Source organism: Tarenaya hassleriana, unplaced genomic scaffold, assembly GCF_000463585.1.
Source record: "Tarenaya hassleriana unplaced genomic scaffold, ASM46358v1 Cleome3, whole genome shotgun sequence".
NCBI classification, from domain to species: Eukaryota; Viridiplantae; Streptophyta; class Magnoliopsida; order Brassicales; family Cleomaceae; genus Tarenaya; species Tarenaya hassleriana.
In genome coordinates, this window is record NW_010966177.1 from 3,247,973 (window position 1) to 3,268,182 (window position 20,210).

General features: G+C 36.7%; 4 protein-coding genes across 4 annotated transcripts; 2 read left to right on the forward strand and 2 right to left on the reverse strand.

The window, feature by feature from the left end:
• Positions 1 to 1,584: 1,584 nt before the first annotated feature.
• On the forward strand, positions 1,585 to 3,683 carry LOC104819073. Its single transcript, XM_010548957.1, has 3 exons — positions 1,585 to 2,115; positions 3,038 to 3,223; positions 3,331 to 3,683. The coding sequence occupies exons 1-3, from the start codon at positions 1,657 to 1,659 to the stop codon at positions 3,622 to 3,624; spliced, it is 939 nt and encodes a 312-aa protein (XP_010547259.1). The 5' UTR covers positions 1,585 to 1,656; the 3' UTR covers positions 3,625 to 3,683.
• A 394-nt stretch (positions 3,684 to 4,077) lies between these two features.
• On the reverse strand, positions 4,078 to 10,146 carry LOC104819074 (cellulose synthase A catalytic subunit 3 [UDP-forming]). Its single transcript, XM_019203219.1, has 16 exons — positions 9,887 to 10,146; positions 9,562 to 9,719; positions 9,210 to 9,405; positions 8,726 to 8,946; positions 8,542 to 8,647; positions 8,255 to 8,450; positions 7,743 to 8,009; positions 7,246 to 7,591; positions 7,026 to 7,163; positions 6,752 to 6,877; positions 6,453 to 6,665; positions 6,224 to 6,313; positions 5,783 to 5,954; positions 5,403 to 5,605; positions 4,937 to 5,287; positions 4,078 to 4,844 (listed from the first exon to the last, which is right to left on the reverse strand). Exons 2-16 carry the CDS (start codon positions 9,586 to 9,588, stop codon positions 4,260 to 4,262), a joined length of 3,237 nt encoding a protein of 1,078 aa, XP_019058764.1. The 5' UTR covers positions 9,589 to 9,719; positions 9,887 to 10,146; the 3' UTR covers positions 4,078 to 4,259.
• A 1,015-nt stretch (positions 10,147 to 11,161) lies between these two features.
• On the reverse strand, positions 11,162 to 13,236 carry LOC104819075. Its single transcript, XM_010548959.2, has 6 exons — positions 12,977 to 13,236; positions 12,845 to 12,903; positions 12,529 to 12,569; positions 11,942 to 12,433; positions 11,678 to 11,849; positions 11,162 to 11,521 (listed from the first exon to the last, which is right to left on the reverse strand). Exons 1-6 carry the CDS (start codon positions 13,122 to 13,124, stop codon positions 11,366 to 11,368), a joined length of 1,068 nt encoding a protein of 355 aa, XP_010547261.1. The 5' UTR covers positions 13,125 to 13,236; the 3' UTR covers positions 11,162 to 11,365.
• A 3,505-nt stretch (positions 13,237 to 16,741) lies between these two features.
• LOC104820129 lies at positions 16,742 to 17,626 on the forward strand. The gene has a single exon (XM_010550501.1). It carries the CDS (start codon positions 16,742 to 16,744, stop codon positions 17,624 to 17,626), a length of 885 nt encoding a protein of 294 aa, XP_010548803.1.
• Positions 17,627 to 20,210: the final 2,584 nt, after the last annotated feature.

A 20,210-nucleotide genomic window follows, 5' to 3' on the forward strand; every position in this document is an offset into this window, starting at 1 on the left:
AGAGAGAGAGAGAGAGAGAGAGAGAAAAACATTTTTTTTCCTTTTTGTAAATTGGAATTCCTATCATTGGATTTTTTTTTCAATATTCAATTATATCAGATTCTGAAAAACAATTATTGTAACAATAATCATATATGGATATATAGACATGTGACCTTTTCATAAAATTGTTTTTAATTAATCTGTTAATTTATATTTACGATATAAACTAGAAATCAAAATTCAAATCTTAATGATATTCGGTACATATAAGATAGTTGCAAGCAATAGATTGTATATTAATAAAAAAAATTGTATGTATATCATATTAAAGAGCCTCTTTTTTCCCCTTAATTTTTAAGTTAGAATAAATATTTTGAATAGTTAAAGTCAAAACAGTCAGAGGGTTACAGCTTCAAAAGAGCCTAAAAATGGGGAAATAATATATAAATAAATAGTTGATATAAAGATTTGAAGATCCGAAATCTAAAAGTGGGAAAGCGTGCTTATGATATTAATCATTTCTTCCCGAATTAAATATTAATGAAAATTGTTACAGAATTGATCCGACCGATCATGCTTAATGCTCAATCTTAATTGATTTATCCCGTAATTTTCGGTTATTCATATTCTTCTTCCTCGTAGTTTTTTTTTGTTTGTGTTCTCTAATTTTTCCCTCGAAATTCAATTTATTTATCTAAATAAATAAAAAAGGATTCGATTCGAGAAGCATCCTCGTCCTCAACACTTGGAGTTTCCGAACCTTCTAAAAGTCTTGGAACATCCATGTCTAAATTCTTTTTGTATGTTACATGACATCCATTTTCATATATGTAGATACCCGAAAATAATTCGATCCAATCCAAGAGCTCAATAAAACTGAATTGTATTCGAATTTATTTATATGTTGTTCGATACGATTTTTGGTTGATTCAATTAACCAATACTAAACCTAACATAATTAAATATATATTTTTAAAAAAAATATGTATTTTAAAAAATATATTTTAAGAAAAAGCAAATCAAAACTAAAACAAAAATTAGACCGAAATTAAGAAATATCTCTCACAGCCGTGTAAATGGATATAAAATTGTAAAAATGGAAAACAATGCGAATCTTGCGAAATTGACTCAAAATATGATGAACTATACATATAATTTTATTTTTACCCCTACTATCCTAACTTGCTAAGATAAAGACCAATGCGAATGTCACCTCGTACCAAAATCATATATCTGACGAAAAATCATATACAACTGTAACTTAAATTAAAAAAGCATATCTCTAACGAAAAACAATACATTATGGTGATAGAATTAGAGGATATCATCATAGAGCTTATAAATATTGATTGCAGAAATTAAACCCATTATGATTCAAGTAATGATAAATTCTGCCATTGCATCAAAAGTATCAAAAGCTGCTCCCAAATTTAACCCCTATCATACTCATCCCCCCCAAATAAAATTACAAGAATCATTCTCGTACCAAAAACCCATCATGAATCGTACCAATACCGATTTCATAACATTATATATACCCCTATCGAAACCTATATATATATATATATGTATATATATACGTGTGTGTGTGTATATATTCACACCCCAAAACCTCCGGTCTATCATTGCACTCTCTTTCTCTCTCTGTATTCAAGACAACGTACAGAGAAAAAAATGGATGCAAGAGATGAACACTACCCAACATACTACGTACAGAGCCCGTCATCGTTATTCCAAGACCCGGGATCCGAATTCCAGTCCCCGACCCGACCCGACACGACCCCGTTGGTCCTCGCTGCGGAGAAGACTGTCGTGGACGTGGACGACTTCCCTCGATACTCCGTCCTCTCCAGGTACTCCGACAACAATTCGTTCTGCGACGACAAGGCCGGCGGCAACATGGTGGTGGTGAAGGGCCGTGTGGTGGTTGTTCACGGCGGAGATTCCACGGCGGATGAGTGGAGCTCCGGCGGCGGAGGACGACGGTGGTGGAGGTACTTGACGTTTAAGAGCTCGGATTCTGGTTATTGGATAGCCATGCAAATGTGTTGGAGGTTTGTGTTTAGTTTGGGAGTGGCTTTGCTCGTCTTTTACATCGCCACTCAACCTCCTCCTCCCTCCTTCTCCCTCGAGGTACGTTTTTATATATATATATATATATATATATATTATCGATTTATTGCATTTATATATGACGGTGTAAATAATTTTATTGGTGATTGTGTAAGTCCTATAAAATAGTATATAGATGGTAACTAAATTCTTGAAATGATATAGAGATCGTTAATAAGATTCAATATCCTACAATGAGTGCTACTCTTGGAATGTTTCTAGTTTTTTCCATTTTTATTTTTTTTTAGTTTATGGAACGAATGTTGGATAATGAAATGAATTATTTGGACCAACTGATATCATTATTCACTACTCACTCCAAAAATGTGGGAGAGAGAGATTAATCCATAAGCAAACATTTTTGCAATTTCGGACTATATAATAAAAAAAGAGTATTGATGACTTGATAACTGTGGTCATCACTCTTGTTAGATTTTTATTTTTTTAGAAGTGTACACTTCGGATTTTTAATTCGTTTCTGAATATTTTGTTTTTCGTTCTTTTAAAAATTGTACCAATACCCGATCGTATTCGTATTTGATTTTAATTTAAAAAAATATTTTTAAAAATTCGTTCTCACTTATTTTAGATCATAAATCAAATTAATTTAATTTAAAAAGATATATTTTTAAATTGGGTTCGAATAAGATGTTTATTCGGCTCCGAATAGAAATGTGACGTCATTTAAGAAAGCCCATGTGGCCAACTAAAGCCCAATAACTCCAAAATATGTCAATTTTAACGGCTCAATAATTAGTTGACCGAACATAATAAGGACCTTGCCTGGTCAACTCTGTGATTCCTCAAGAAAACATGAAATCTGGGTTCACATCGTTACGTTTTGTAACTTATATAGGCGAAAGCTCAATATTATGACCATAATTAGCAATTATATATATATATATATATATATATCGAATCGAATTTAATACGACGATTGCAGGTTGGAAGGGTGAGTGAGTTCATACTGGGCGAAGGCGTAGATTCACATGGAGTTACAACCAAGATTCTAAGTTGCAACTGTTCAATCAAACTCATTGTTGAAAACAAGTCTAAGGTCTTTGGCCTTCACATCCATCCTCCTTCCATGGAGATCTCCTTTGGCCACATCGCCTTTGCAAAATCTCGGGTTAGTCCGTCGATCTATGTAGAATTTTCTCCGAGTATTTCACATTTTTCGGGTTATAAACTTTGTGTTCTTTCAATTGATTTCATCATTATTCAATCCTCCTCTAGGGACCTAAATTATACGCCGAGACTCGTGATTCGACGAGTTTTCGTCTGAACGTTGGGACGAAGAATAGGCCGATGTATGGAGCGGGGAGAGAGATGGACGAAATGCTGAAATCGAGCCGGGGATTGGCTCTAACCCTAAGGATGGATTTGGTTTCGGATTTTCGAGTTGTTTGGAAGATTATAAACCCTAATTTTCGCCATCGAGCTGAGTGTTTGTTGCTTCTTGGTTACGATGAGAGACACAAGCAAGGTTCGGTGAGAAGCAAGGTTTGTAGATCGGTCTCTGTGTCATAAAATCTGTAATCGTTTATTTTTCCGAATATCGAATAAAATGGACAAGTGAAAGTCGTGAATTCATGGTATGCGTAAATTGTGTAGAAATTGTATTAAAGCCCTGTATGAATTTTAAAAGTCATGTTTAGTAATCAAGGTTTCGTGAATGAGCCCCAATATATTAATTGAAACACTATAAATCAATCAAATTCAATTTTATTAATTTCATAAACTCTAATAGATACAAAACTTAAAATTTTGTAATTTTGTAACTATTTTAAATCCATAAATTGAAACTTTTACATTATTTAAAATCATGTTTACAAATTTTATAAAATATCTTCAACTCAATTTAAAATTCTAAACAATTGAAATCGAAAATTGAAGAAATAAATCAATATTTTTTTTCATGAAACGAATAGGAATACATCTTTTATCTGAAAAAAAACGACGACAAGATGGAGACATGAAACAAGCAGGCAAAAAGAACGTGAATTATTATATCAAAACAGTGTAATACAATACAATACAATACAACAATATATATAAACTTTTTGTCAAAAAAAAATATATAAACAAATATTAAGACACACAAATAAATAGGCACTGAAAAATCAGATAATTGATGATACTTCACTCTCAATCTTTCTTCGACTTCAACAGTTGATCCCACATTCCTGAACGTCCGGACCGGTGACTCGGGTCGTGAAAGGATCGATCCGGACCCAAAGGAGCGAAAAGATGGAAGCCAGAAGGACCGACCAGACAACAACAATGGTCGGAGTTCTGTTCTGTCTCCCCATAAGTCCCTTGAGGAAAGGGTAGAGATGGATAATGACCCAGAACGCAAAGAATAACTTACCAAAAAGCGGTCCCCATGACTGGTAGCCGCTATTGACGGCGTACGAGATTCCGGCCACGACCCCGACGATGTTTATGATGAGAAGTGTCGTGGGCGGGATGAGGAGAGTCGTCCATTTGAACAGGTAGAGCTCGGCGAAATCCCCGTCCTCGTCCGATGCTTTTGAAGTGACCGTGAAGTTCGTGTCTATGCCCGCGAGGACTTTGAGTAGTCCTTGGAAGACGGCGAAGAGGTGGGCTGATACGCCTCCGATGACCCAGAACTGCTCGTTTCTCCACCATTCGTCGATGCCTACTCCGCTCCATCGCATCTCGAGGATACCCGTCGCGAAGATCGACAAGAAGAGGGACAAGAACCATATGCTTGCCAGGTTGCTAATCTGAGAAGGGCAAGAAAAGATATTGTTGGTATCGAATTTTCGGATTGATGTTTCTGTCGAAATAACAGATGATCTAGAGAAAGAGATTGAACCTGCGGGATAATGAACTGGTTGGTGAAGAGACAGACCGCGGGAAGAGTACAGTACATGAGGAGAGGGATGGAAGTGATGGGATAGATCGTGGTGTTAATGTAAGCGAATCTCTCGAGCCATTTCAGCCGACCGCTGTAACCATACCAAATCGGGCAATGTCGGCTGAAAAGGATTTCCACGGAACCGAGAGCCCACCGAAGCACTTGGTTCAGACGATCAGAAAGATTGATCGGAGCAGATCCCTTGAAAGCAGGAAGCTTAGGCATACAGTAGATCGATCGCCAACCTCGAGCATGCATTTTGAATCCGGTAAGAATATCTTCCGTAACCGAACCATAAATCCATCCAATCTGTGACCAAAAGGAAGGTACTCTCAGAAGAAATGCATGATTCAGAAAAGTTTAAATTAACATACGAGGGATTAAACAACGAAGCGGGTTAAGAACAGGGGAAAACGGAACACACCTCGCTTCCCCACTCTGTTTTGTCTTCGTATCCGCAACTAATGACATGAATAGCCTCTTTAAGAAGAGTTTCGGGAGTTGCAGACTGTGGGACACCGCCATTCTCCATAAGGGTAGATGCCACGAAGACGGCAGACTGTCCAAATCGCTTCTCCAGGCTCATTTGCGACATCAACATCGACTTCTCATCATCAAAGCCGGCCCCTAGTTTATATAAACGTGCAGTTGTTCAAGATAAGAAACTCAGCAAACGGAACCGCGAATATAGTTCTCAAACCCGGAAATACTTTTGGATTGTTCCATGATGCAAACGCAAGAGAGGAAAGAGAAATGAGAGCCCAAATCCATTAACAGAAATTAACAGAGGAAATACGGTTTTACCTTCTACTCCCTCTTCGATATCCTCGAGATTGAATACCGGCACTGTGGAATCAACATGCTTTTTAGATTTCTTCGAATCCGATCCCTTTTTACTAGATTTTGAGTTCTTTCGTGAACCGCCACAGAGAGAGGACAGGACGCTAGGCTTCTTGTGCTTGGGTTTCACTGGCGGGTCCTAACCGTACAGTGCCGTTCTGTTAAAGACACACCCAGTTCCGACATAAACAGGTCCTTGAATTCCATCCAAACCTCTCAAATTTATCTGAAACATATTCAAGAAAATACATGAAACCCATACAAGCAATGATAGATATATCCACATAGTCCAACGGGAATATGCTTAAAATCATAATCATCTTGTGAAATTTGGATGCTATTGCTAATAAGAAATGCATACTTACATCGGACGCTAGGCTTCTTGTTCTTGGGTTTCGCTGGCGGTTCATAACCGTACAGTGCCGTTCTGTTAAAGACACACCCAGTTCCGACATAAACAGGTCCTTGAATTCCATCCAAACCTCTCAAATTTATCTGAAACATATTCAAGAAAATACATGAAACCCATACAAGCAATGATAGATATATCCACATAGTCCAACGGGAATATGCTTAAAATCATAATCATCTTGTGAAATTTGGATGCTATTGCTAATAAGAAATGCATACTTACATCGAAGAAGACAGTGTTACGGTTGGCATATCGATCATTCTTATCAATACCATCAAATCTCTGTGGAAACTGAACATAACACACTTGCTTCCCAAGGTTCGGGTCCATCAAGAAACACATAGCTTCTCTCAAGGCCTTACTGTTATTTATGTAGTGATCACAGTCAAGATTCAAAAGGAAGGGACCATTTGTAAGTACCGCTGAAACTCGAACCTGCAAAGCAATGTTTATCACGGAGTTAGAAAAATATACGATACAATTAAACACTAGGCTCGGATTTTTCGTTTTGAGCTACCCACAAGAGCATTCATGGCACCAGCCTTTTTGTGATGCTGGAAACCTGGGCGTTTTTCACGAGAAACGTAAACTAGACGTGGCAGCTCATTGCCCTCGGCATCCAGACCTCCATTCTGACCCAAGAAAACCTGAAATCCATAATTTCCACATAAGAATCGAAAGGATCCAAAAACCACAACCAAAGCAAAAATGTTTCAGCTTCAATGTTTCGAATATAGAAAAACAAAGAAGCTCTGTACAATGAACAGCGGAACTGAAGAAATAAGTGGTTTTCACCTGGATCATTCCCGGATGATCTCTGGTGTTGTTTCCAGGCCATGGTGTACCATCTTGCATAACCCATCCTTCTTCAGGAACTTTTTGAGCTTTTGCAACAAGAGCATTAATCCGGATCTTGAATTCCTCATATTCTCTCTGCAAACAGAATGTAGAGATATATAGCCATCAAAAGTATAGATCAGAAATCAGATGGCTCAGAAAACCGTGCTAATCTTACCTTCATAGCTCTACGTTCCTTCACAAACGATGGCTGAACTTTGTCCTTCAGGTAGTCAATCTTCTGTGCAAAGTACCATTCTGGAGCCCGAGGCTCAATGTTGTATTTCTTGCAAAAAGGAACCCATTTCCGTGCAAATTCTGATGTCTCGGAGAGGGCTTCAAAAGTCAACATAGCAGCACCATCATCAGAAACATAGCAAGAGACCTTGTCAACTGGGTAATCAACAGAGAGGATGGAGAGCACAGTGTTGGCCGTCACAAGGGGAGGCTCTTTTAATGGATCCACAGTACTGACAAATATGTCTACAGCAGCTAATTGTGATGGCTCTCCTTCCCGATCGTACCTGTCAAAGAAACCATATTCCAATCAGTGACCACTAATGTGAGCTTAAAAAACAAGCAAACAAATATATATAAAGAAAGAGATTATACACCATAAGATGATAGCAGCGAAATCTATGATAAAATGATGTACAGAACTGAAGAAAATCTTGCCTTAGAGCCAGCCTGTCAAGATACGTCTCACGATTCACAGGAAGCCACTTAGGGAACTGATCCAATATCCAGGATATGGCAAACCAAATCTCGCATATTACTGAGACTAACCACAGACCAAACGCATTTGGAACCGGATTCGTTATCCGGTAGTGCAAGAAGAGGCAAAGAATGACAAGCCGGAGAACTATAACCATCCTGTAAGGATTTATCCTTGATGATGGAACCGAAACCTTTCTTGAAAGAGGCTGCCGAGCTTCATCATTCCTACAAAACAAGCAGCCTACAGTTATGTGGTTGCTTACATAAAAGCTTTTGCTGCTTCCTGGAAAAGGAACTATCACTTGATGACTCATACACACAACCATGCACAAGGATCATGATTCATGAACAGTGTAGAACAACAAGGTCGGTTTAAAACATATTCAGGCATTTTTTGGGCAGCCAAAAAGCATCATAAAATAACCCGGAAAATGCAGGTACTTCAACAATGTAATCAAATTGGAACTTACAGCAAAGAGTCATCCACGAATACATCAGTGCTGGTCTCATTGTCACCACCCCTTTCAGAGGCAGCTAGACCAGTGCTCATAGGAATTACATTCTTCTCTTGCTTCATTTTCCAGCCATCGACTCTCTCCTTCCACGCCACATTGCCTATTCCTGGTGAACCAAACTCCCTAACAGGGTCTACAACCCTTATGTTGGCTGCACCAAATGAAACAAGGCCCATTGAACCAACATCATGAAATGCACCCAGCGGAAGATAAAGTGAATGAAAAGAGAAAGAGAATCATACGAGACTGATTGATATCACTGGCATATGGAAGACGTTTTCCACCACCACGAGGAGGTGATGCAATGGAGAGTCGCTCAGGCGAGGCAGCAGACAGCTCTCCTGATACCTGCAAATATCCAGAGGTGTTAAAAGCCAGTTATATTAGTTAAGGTTGCAATACTAGACAAAATGCTTGACCAGCAACCTCTTGTCCACTGGTGAGACGCGGAATGTGGTTATGTGAGGGTTCTTTGTCATATTCCGGAAGCCCGAGGTCCCCACTCTGGCCACCTGTCAAATGCCAGCTTAACATACGCTCTGAAATTTTCTGCTTCTGGCTTTGGTTATCAGGTGTGTAACTAAACCCAATAGCATCTTCATCAATGTTGACATCCTCTTCAGCATCTCCAACAATTGCAGGGCTACCTAGAATCAAATGACGTTTAAGAGTTAGTTTGGTCTATAAATCAACCAATTTCTCCGTTTTCAGGCAACATGAGCTTTAAAACATTACTCATAAAACAAAAAACAAAAATCATATTGATGGAAGAGCCCATTCAGAAAGCTCTAACACAATCTTAAACATGAAAACATGCTGAAATCGAAAGGCTTTACGTAGTCAAGATGTAGGGGAGTCAGATCACATCAATGATCAAATGACAATTCAGGAAATTGAGACATGTTACCACCTTTGTGCCTCTTGTACTTAGTCTTGCATTGTGGGCACGACTGGTTCCCATCCTTCCTCTCGTACTCATAGCACGCCCTACAGACAGGAAACGCACAGACATCGCAGGCCACAAAGGGATCACCCTCTGCTGTTTTGCCGACGCTGTCACCACAGATCTGACAAACCTGTCCTCCAAGACTCTTCATGGACTTCGCCTGAGAAACAGAGCATTGCAATGTTACAAAACTAAGAACCCAATTGAAAAACCTCATTTCATTCGCTTTCCAGGAAAACCCGAATCACGAGTTCACTGATCAAACTTAACAAAGGCAAAGATAATCGTGCTACCTCTTTCCATTCTATATACTTACCCCAGATTCGCCTTCTGCTCCAATCATAGTTGGATTCTCCTCGATCACCAGTTGAATACCAGATAAAGAAATGGCAAGTGAATCTCAACTAGATCTGGACATCCATACGGGATCTACACGTCTTCTCTCTCGGACCAGATAATGCAAAACACCAGGATCTGCGGTACAAGAACAAGAGTCAGATCGTGCCATTCAACCAATGTGTACGACAGCCAAAATTTCAGAAACCAACACAAATCAGTCAACGATCACTGTAACACTACCAAGATCTTCGGATAGCTGATATAGTGCTCCAAGCTTAAATTACACAGGATTTAGAATTTACCCGGATTCCAAACACAAATTCAGGACGAGAAAATCGGAATCCAGCAGACGAAATCAAATGCGAGTCAACTATCAGAACTCGAACGAAAACGGATCTAAAACCTGGGAAGGCGGATTCAGCCGAGGAACGAGACGGAAGAATTGCTGCCTCTGTCCCTCGAGCAAGAAGAAGACAAATGCAAGTGGAGTGAGTCGAGATCGAGATCTAGAGAGAGAGAGAGAGAGAGAGAGACAGAGAGACGCGGGGAGAAAGATTGACGAGCTTTATACGACTGAGTAGATAGCGAAGTGCTCACACCGACAGAGAGAGAGAGAGAGGGAAAGCATACATACACCAACCAACCCGACTCAGCAATTTTTTTCTATTATTTTGTAATTATGAAAAAAAAAACTGAAAAATGAAAATCTTGGACCTGAAATTGAAAATTGCAATCTGTGTAAAGACAAATTCAATTCAGTTTTGTGTATTTTTCTTCCTTTCTTGTATGTTCTTCTGTTATGTTATTTCCCCTTTTTGTTAAGTTTAATTTTGTTATCTCCTTTTTTTACCCATTTTGTTATATCATATTGCAGTATTTTATTTTTGTCCAATTTATCATTCTACAATATCGAGGAGAAAATCTACTCACAACACTTTGCAAGTGTTTTAGTTTTTTAGGCTTAATTTAATTTGATGCGTAAAATTAAATTAAAAGATATGGAATTGTATTCGAAATTAACTAGATTTAAATTATATATATAATAATTAAATAAATTAATCGAAAGCCAAAATCAATCTAAATCAAAAGAAAATTTAAACTATAAAAAAATAAAAAATAAAATAAATTTTAAAATTAAAACTAATCGAATTTGATTAGCGAACTATTTATCCCTAAATATTTTACTTTTGTTTCGTGCTTTTTGTAATTTTTGTTTGATGTTATTGAATTAATTAAGTGAAGTTGACGGTGCGAAGTGCCGCCAGCTAGAGACACTACCGACACAATTTTTTTATATTATTATTATTTGTTGTTGTTGTTGTAGTTAAATAAATGTGACATTATGAATTCATTCAATATATATATATATATATATATATATATATATGTATGTGTAGATTAAATAATATTTTAATAACTGAATTTAAAGAGAGATTTTTGTGATCTTTTTCAATCTTTCCCCCTACGTTTTTGGGCAGAAATTTACAACCACTGTCACCCCATTTCAGCATAAAAGACCCAGCAATATTTTAACATTTTAGAATTTGATTTAGCAGGAAAATTAAAAGATCTGAATATATACTTAAAGACCTGATTTTTCTTTTTGGAAAAATATGCTTAAAAGGAAGAACACCTTACATGAATTATTATTATTACATCACCCTAATTACACAGTACAAAGGTATCAAAGAACTTGCGCTACTTACTCAAGTAACACATGCAGAGGTTGTTTGTGTGTGTTCTGTGTTCTGTAAGAAGGATTTGAGACTAAATCAGAGTGTTCATGATGCAAAAGTGCAAGGCTTTAGGAACCAAAGCACATCCAACACTCTCCCTTCTTTCCCTTCTTCTTCTTCAGGACCCGAGGCCGCCATTAACGACGAGCTCTTCTTCTCCCTCCTCTCCTCTGCTCCCCTCTCTTGAAGGACTCCCCTTTCCTGTCCACACATTCAGTGTAATGCTGCTCTTCTTGACTATATATATGCACACACACACACACACGGAATGCTCTATGTGTTTTGATCCATGAAACGATCATGTGTTTTTCATGTTTTCAGCACATAAAGCAAAAAAGGGGGAAATGTGTTTCATACCATAGGTTTGGATCTCGAGGGCTTCTTCGAATAAACTGCTTTAGTTGCAGAGAAGCATTGAGGAGATGGAGGATTGGTCCTGATTTGCAGTAAACTTAGCTCCTCTCCTTTGTTCTTCACGTTCTCCAGATTCATAGCCATGGGGATGATGTTCTCTGCTTCATCAGCTCTCCTGTAACAGGGAAACGTCAAACCACTGCAATATCTATCTTTTTATCCACAACATCAAAACCCTGTATATAACATTCATAGCCGTCTACTTACTTCTTCCTTCTACGCTTCTCCTTCCCACTGCTTCCCCTCTCTGTCATCTCTTCAAGCTTCTCTTTACCCACTTCCATCAATGGCGTTCTTTGCTTTCTCGCCTCCGTTTCAGCTTCACTGCAATGTTCATTCGTTTCACCCACTTGGGTTTTCTTAGTATTTGGCTTTACGACAGCTTCCTCTCTCTCAGTCACTCTTGTCGCCAGTCTCTTCAACTCGTGGCAGAACTCAGAGATATGTCCAAGTATGTCCCTCCCGGCAAATAGATTTCTCGCCGACAATGTGCTCTTTAGTCTCGGCGCCGCTTCGTCCCGAAGCTTGTCGTGAGTATTCGTCGTCTTTTTGACTGAACTTGATTTAAGTGCTGATCTCCAGGATCTTGTTTGGTGGCTCGGAGGTGGCGTAGCGAAATTAGGGTTCTGGTTTTCGCTATGGTCATTGTTCGGAGTTGATGGTGGAATAGTCTGTGCATTCTTCCTCGATTTCGCATCACTGAGTAAGAAACGAAATGACTAGTAAGATCAAGACTCGAGATTGACGGAAACTATTCGAAACCCTAAACCTATGAAACTGAGATGTGCAGGTACCTCTGCTTCATATCTCTAGCTGCGGCCCCGCTACTTGGAAGCTTCATAAAGAACAAGCAACGAACAAGAAGCGTAAGAAACATGGGCAATTATCTAAAAGGTGAAACATTGTCTGCAGCCATGGAAGAAGAAAGCAGGCAGAGAAGAGGGAGAAAGAACCCAATAATCAAACCCTAGAATTCCGATTCGAAAAAGGATAAAAAGCTGAAATCTTAGAGACGAACAGAGGGGGGACGAAAAGAGCCCACTTTTCAAACCCTAGAATTGGACTCCATCAAGGAAAAAAAAGTTGGAATCTTTGAGGCACAAACCCAACCTTCGGAGTCACCGGGTTGAATGTGAGGAAGTCCTCAGCTCTCTTGGCATGATCACAATCTGAGTTCAAACAGAGAAAACCATGAGAGGAGAGAGAGAGAGAGACAGAGAGAGAGAGAGATAGGGGGGGTACCAGGTCTGCAGAACCAAGCGTCGGCGTCGACTTCGTAGTCGTCAGGGCTCAAGAAATCGAACCATTTGGGAGCTTGGATGTGTTCGTACAATACATCTTCGACGAAGCGAGAGTCGATTCTCTTCCAATCGATCTTCGCAGGCTCCATTGTTTCAGCAACGACGATGACGACGACGACGAAGAAGACGAAGACGAAAAGATACAGAGGAGACGCAAGAATCTTGAGAAAGAAGAAGGGAGAGAATGTAACCGTTGGAGATCCATGTGCTTGTGACCCTTATGACCGTTGCACATTTTTTTTATTAATTAATTACATAAAACAACAAAATATATATATATATATATATATATATTACTTTTTTTCAAGGAAAAAAAAACTTTTGGGCTTTTCAGCTTCAATGCGTGAAGAATAACGAGAAACTTGAGAAAAACGTACCATCTATGCATAACCCTCCCTGCTTTCATATCAGAACCTGCGGTCGAATACGTCGGTTTAATTTAATTTAATTTGACACGGTTAACATTTGTTATAGCTTTTCTTTCTTTTTTTTTTTTTTGTGGAAAAGCATTATAATTTTTTCTTTCAAATGATTTACAATTAATGGTTGACAATACATGACATGTTCGAGATTATAGAATTTCGGGTATCTAAACTTTACTCTATTGATACATAAAAAAATGTCAATATCCGTCTATATTTTCAAAAGATCTTTTGAAGATGAAAAAAGAAAAGACAAGACAAGAGAAAGAGATTTCGAAAAAAAAATAGATAATAAATATGTTTATGCATTGATAAACAGTAGCAATTTCAAATATATATATATATATATATATATATATATCTATATATATAAATTTATGTTCAAATAATTTATTGTTTTAAATCTCGAACACAAAGTATTCGAATTTATTATACTACTAATTATGGTATTACATTGATCTGCCTCGATAGATGAGACCAAATAGAAAGACATTTAACGCCGCCAAACCCCAAACCCTAAATCCAAAACGCAAACGCCAAATGTGGGGTAGAGAGTATAGAGAGTATTTGGTTCTTGCCTTGCTGTTACCATCTATAGGAACACAGGAGGTCATTTTATTCAAATAATCCACTCGGATGGCAGCAATTTCTCATGTACACCACTAAAAAAATAAAAACAAAAAATTCAATTTTATACTACTTTTTCGTTCAAAATGTCCGAAATAACCTTTCTTTCATATTTTTTTACGACTTTTATTGCGACTGATATATAACTAATATATGACTAAAAAAAGTATTTATGATTGTATAATAAGTGAAGGTCTAAAAAAACATAGTCATTTTTTAAATTTGAAAGATGTATTTTTTGCCACCTTATTTAGAATCAATTGCATCTGTGTTTAGAATTAATTATGATGTCGCAATTACAATTCCTTTTTGAATGGACAAATTATACGGTTAAATTACAATATAAACAGTATATTAATCTAAAATATTAAAATACTAAAACGGGAATCACAGTGTTAATAACAAGTCACGAATGCTTTTGTTGAACCCATTTTCTTAATCCTTTTTTAATGAAAACTAATAATAATAATAATCTCTTATGATAATAATTATATTTATTATGAATAATATTCCAAACAATGTTTACCCCCTTTTAGAACACTAATAAATGTACGAACAAGCAGTCCGTTTTCTGTTGTTGTTTTTTTTTCCTGGAGAGAGATATTTACAAATCTTCTATTTATTAATGGTTAAGATTATGATTTTGATTCCAAAACTGACTCTGCCATTTTTGCTTGACAGGATTTCTTTGTGGGAAATCAAATATTTTTATTTAATGGCGTATCTTCAATAGATAGATTTCCATTTCAATTCACCAACAACATAAAAAGAAAACTCTGCTTCCATTTTCCCGCGAACCAAACAGAAAGTACAAACCCTAAATTGGAAGCTCGCCCTCGTTTCCGTCCAAACAAAAGCAGAGCAATACAAAGGATACTACACTTAAGCACTGAGCAAGAAGAACCAGATTCAATAGCCGTCGTAGTGGACTGAATCTGATCCAAATTATGGGCCCCACCGCCTCAGCCATTGGAAAATCCCATCATCCTCTCCCGGAAAACCGATTTCGGTTGCCGGAAAACCTCCGACGAACCACTTCCCGGGAGACGATCCGATTGGAAAACGACGTTAAGGAAGTGGATGAAGGAGAAGAACACGGCGGAGACTAGGCTGTACGGACGGCGGAGGAACGGATCGATCGACGAGTTTTATTCGTGTCGCCGTATGAAAGTGGACATGTAATTGAATGTATTTACGGAAATACCCCATATTTACCATAGGGTGTAGCTAAAAAGGAAAATGTCTTTACCCCTGATATTTGTTATTTTTTTCGACTCCGTATTTTTTTTGTAGTTAATTAATATTATAATCATTATGCAATTAATTAATCTAAGAAAACATATTTAATTAAAATATGCCATAGATCCGTCTCATAGTTTTGAGAGATCATGTTCAAAATACAATCAAGTTTATTGTTATAAAACATTTGATTGAAAAAAATACTTTTTAATACTAATTTGTTTATTTTTTAAAGGATAAACTAAAAAAAATTTATAGTTTTAAAATTTCTTTAAAAAACCCATCTATTTTCAATTAATTATTTAAAACCATCAAGTAAGTATTTTAATTAAAAAAAAGACAATCTTTAAGTTTATTTTGGTTTAAGATGAAGTAGTATACAAAATAAAATTTAAAAAACTAAAATTTTTAAATAAAAACAATGCAATTATCCTAAAATAAATAAGACGATATCTAGATCCTTTAGATAATTATATAGTTAGACATAATTTTAAAAACATATTTCTATATTTGATCATTTAAATCACAAATAAAAATACTAAAATAAAACTATATATCAAATTCTGATAATTTAATGTGTTAAAAACAAGACCTTGATGATAAAATTTCAAAAAAAAAAAGATACATTATATATTTTTTTACATCTACGAAAGAACATCAGAAATTCAAAGCAACAAAAAAAAGATAATGTTGCAAAATGGACAAATTTGGAAAAGAATTAAAATTATAGATTTACTTCATCTTGTAGTTTTAAGTTCATATATATTGCTATTTGTCCATAAAATAAATTATAAAAGATAAAATTCGATGATACGTTTTGGTGAAATTTGTTTACGATGAAGTGCATGTAAAATAATATTTTATAAAGTTTTTTTTGTTTATATAATAATGTAATATATGGATATTTTTTTTGTTTTTTAAGATAATGATTGATTTAAAATTTTTTATTTTCCAAAGTTGTAATGCCATGTCATTTTAAATAATAGACACTTGAAAATGTCTTTTTAATTAAAAAATATATTTATTGGTTTAAAATAATTAATGGAAAGTATATGGTTTTTTTAAGAAAACAAAAATTAGGAGGTATTTTCTGAGTCTATCCCCTTTTTAAAATATTAAGTGATTAAAAATTACGAACTCAAAATGATAACTACTACAATACAAAAGATTATTATAATTTAACAAAATTTAATCTTTTTAATCTATAAATTTATTTCATATTTTATTTAAAATCGTATTAAATTTTTTTAAAAATATACTAAGAAAGTGGGTCCCATGAAGGTGGGGCCGTGTACGGAATGACGGCCCCTTACCTTATAAGTATCAGACGATCTTAACTTAGATTCACTCTCTCTCACTTCTCTCACTCTACGCAGACGTACTCTGTCTCTCTGTAACCTTCATCTCCGTCGAGAACCATGGGAACGAAGAGAAAGATTGCAATGGCTAAGCGAGAAACGAAGTCGCAGAGATCGGTAACGTTCAGCAAACGCCGTCTAGGGCTTTTCAAGAAAGCCGCCGAACTCTCCGCCATCTCCGGTGCTCAAATCGCGGTTTTAGCGACTCCTCCTTCCGGAAACCCCAACGCCGTCTACTCTGGTCCCTTCGGTCACTCCTACACTGACGCCGTCGTCGACGCCTTCCTCAGCGGCCGTATTCCGACAGCGCATAATTTCTTGCCGGACAAGAATCTTGGGTCTGGGTTTTTGTCGGAGAACTGCGATGACGAACTCGGAATCCTCATCGAGAAACTAATAAGCGATCTCAAGAACAGTCCTGGGTCTGGGTTTTTGTCGGAGAACTGCGATGATCCTGACGAACTCAGAATTCAAATCGAGAAACTAAGCGATCTGAAGGACTGTGTGGGTATAATTCAGCGGAAGAGAGAGGAACAGATCGTTTCTTGCGGACATAATCTTGACAAAGACAGCAACGCAAAGTCTGCGCAGTTCGAAGGGCTCTGCGATCTCCAAGACAGATTAGGGCTGAGCCAGCCCAGCAAAGACAAACTTCCTCCTCTGCAATTTCCTGAAGGATTCAACCAATTGGATCCGGATCTCATGAGCATCGACGAATATTTGTCGGGAAACCGCAGTTTGTTCGAGGACTGGGGCCTTGGAACCGATGCCCAGGATGAAAGTTTCGATGGTCTTGATATAACAGGGGAGTGGATCAAATTCGGCGAACAAGATGAAGACAACAATCGTGATAATGGGTTTGGCATCGACTGGAATAATCCGACAATGGACGACGTCTCTTACTTCGACTCCGGACATCCGCTGGCCGAATCTCTACACTGGTAGAAGCCATTCTAAGCTTGGAGAACTGAAAAGGAGAGGAAGGTTTTCATTCTGCATAGTATTAAGACCACACATATTTGTAGTAAACCTCGTCGTAATATCTGAGCAAATGCTTGAAGATGGTCGAATTGCTATGAAACAGAAGAGTTACGTAACATCGAATTTCCTTTTCATTTATAGAATTAGATTAATAAATGATAGTTGCCGTACGTTCTATAAGCTAATATATCTACAAGACTATTTCCATTGTCTTGTAGAATTAGATTAATAATTTACTCAATCCTATTAAATTATATATTATACATATTTATGATATTAAATTATTATTATTATAAACATAATTTTTATATCGAATAAAAAACATATAAATTAAAAAAAATTATGGTTTTTGATATTTTATTTGAATTTGTTATGATTGAAGTTTTAAATGAATATTTAGTAGTAATAAGGATTTTTATACATTTTAAATTTTTTTAAGGCTTATTCGGAGTCATGAATACTTGAAGTTTTAAATGTTTATTGTGAGAGTATTTTTTATAGCAAATTTTCAGAGTCAACGACAGAATCTTCGAGTCTAATCGGAATTATCTTCTCGTTTATTTCTAATAGAATGAAATATTGTCCAGAACTCTAAATTTATTACTATCAATTTTAAAATTTCTGAAATTATGCTCATATTTAGTGTACCAATAGATAATTTTTGTTAGATTTAATATTTATTTAATAGATTTTCTTTGGGTATCTGGATATCAATGAAGAAACTCAAAGTAATCTAAAGGATTGGGAAAACTAATTTGAATGTCTTCTTTCAAACTTGAAATTTGTATTTGGGGCGGAACAAATGTTAAATGTCCATATTTCACCGGTTGAATTATTCAAATTTAGATTTAAATATAAATTTTGTATTATCTGATATAAATTGTTTTTGTACAACTAATGTAAAATGTTTAAATCATTTAATAATTATGAGATAGTTTCAAAATTGATGGAATTATTTTGATTTTATTATTTCGTTTAGAGCATATTTCGTTGTACTAAAATCATGCAGAACCACAATTATAAACGCAATTGCAAACATGACTTCCGGAGCCAGAAGATTTCTCAAAACAATTTCCGAATCCATTCAATTGACTCAAACATTTCGCCCTACAGTTTGATAGCACACATTGCGTTGTTGGGTCCAATTCTTTTATACACTTTTGTTGTTGAGCCTCATTTCCTATTAACACCGTCATGGTTGTTCTCAACAAAAATAAAAATAAAAATAAAAATCTAATTCAATATCAATAAGTTTATATGTATGTGTATATATATATATATATGGAAAGAATGAAAAAAATGGTTGCGGATAAAAGTACGTGAGACGAGAAGCAACAAAGCCAAAAAAGAACGAGCAAGAACGACTGGCCATGACTTTTTTAGGGATTATGAGTATGATTGTTTTGTATTTTTGTTGTGAATATGTTGGTGAAATGAATGGCTTCTGTGGACTGCTTGTACAGCAAAAGAGAAACAAAAGTTCTGCTCCTTACGTGGAATATTTGGAAATTTATTATTTGACCACAGATTAAATGTATTGGTTTGATCATATCCATCTTCCTCTGGTAATGAGCTCGGGTTTAAGGAACCTGCCACCGGAACCCCTTGCCCTTCTCATGGCATGCAAGTGTCGGCATTCATGAAGATACGGCTGTAGTGAAGGCGGGAGGGCGATGAGATGCTTGCACATGTCAACTAGGCATGGAGTTTAAGTAGTTTCCCTTAACGGGTATCCTTCTTACCTTTCGAACTTTTATCATTTTCTTCTCGAGCTCGGCTTTAGCTCGAATCTGCCTCCGTCTCAGAATACCGTGGTACTGCCCGGGATTTAAATAAATCTGAATGTATAATATTAGTGTGAATCGTCGGTCAAAGGATGAATGGACCTTGGACTAACCCTTCTCTCCATTAACTCTCAAAAACAGCTTTGTGGGTTCATGGAGAAAATAAAAGGGGTTTCATCTGAGGCCTCCTCGACCAGTTAAACAGGAACAGCATCTGCAGGTGGGGTTCCTTCGTCTTACCCATCGTCTTTCTCCTCTAATCCTTAACGCCCATCTGCGTTTGCGTTTGTCTGAATCGACATTTTGCTTATGCGACGTTCAGGCTATATCTCGTGCTGAAAGGTGTGTGGCGTTCCCAGGCAACTCATTCTTGGCTCTGTTCTTATGGCGGTTTGGCTATTGGAGGTGAGAGAGACAATGTAAAGAGAACAGAACATGCTGTCTGGCTCTCTCACTCCTCAAACTTTGTAAAGCTAAAAAAGGAAACACGAATCATACGGACATGTAAGTATGTAACTTTGAACTTACCCTTTTAGGAAACTGTGTTGCGTTGCGGCTGTGAATAAAAAAAAGGCTCATGCCGTCAAGTTTTCAGTCTTGTCTCCATTCTTGATAATGCAGAACGGTTGTCTGTATTTTTGTTATAGAAACCTGTCGTGGGGTTTTTACTTTTTTTAATGGAAGAAAACCAAGGGGTCAACAATGAAACAAAAATTCCGATTTTCGGATATCTGATTTGATTTGTCATCGGATATTCGAAATTA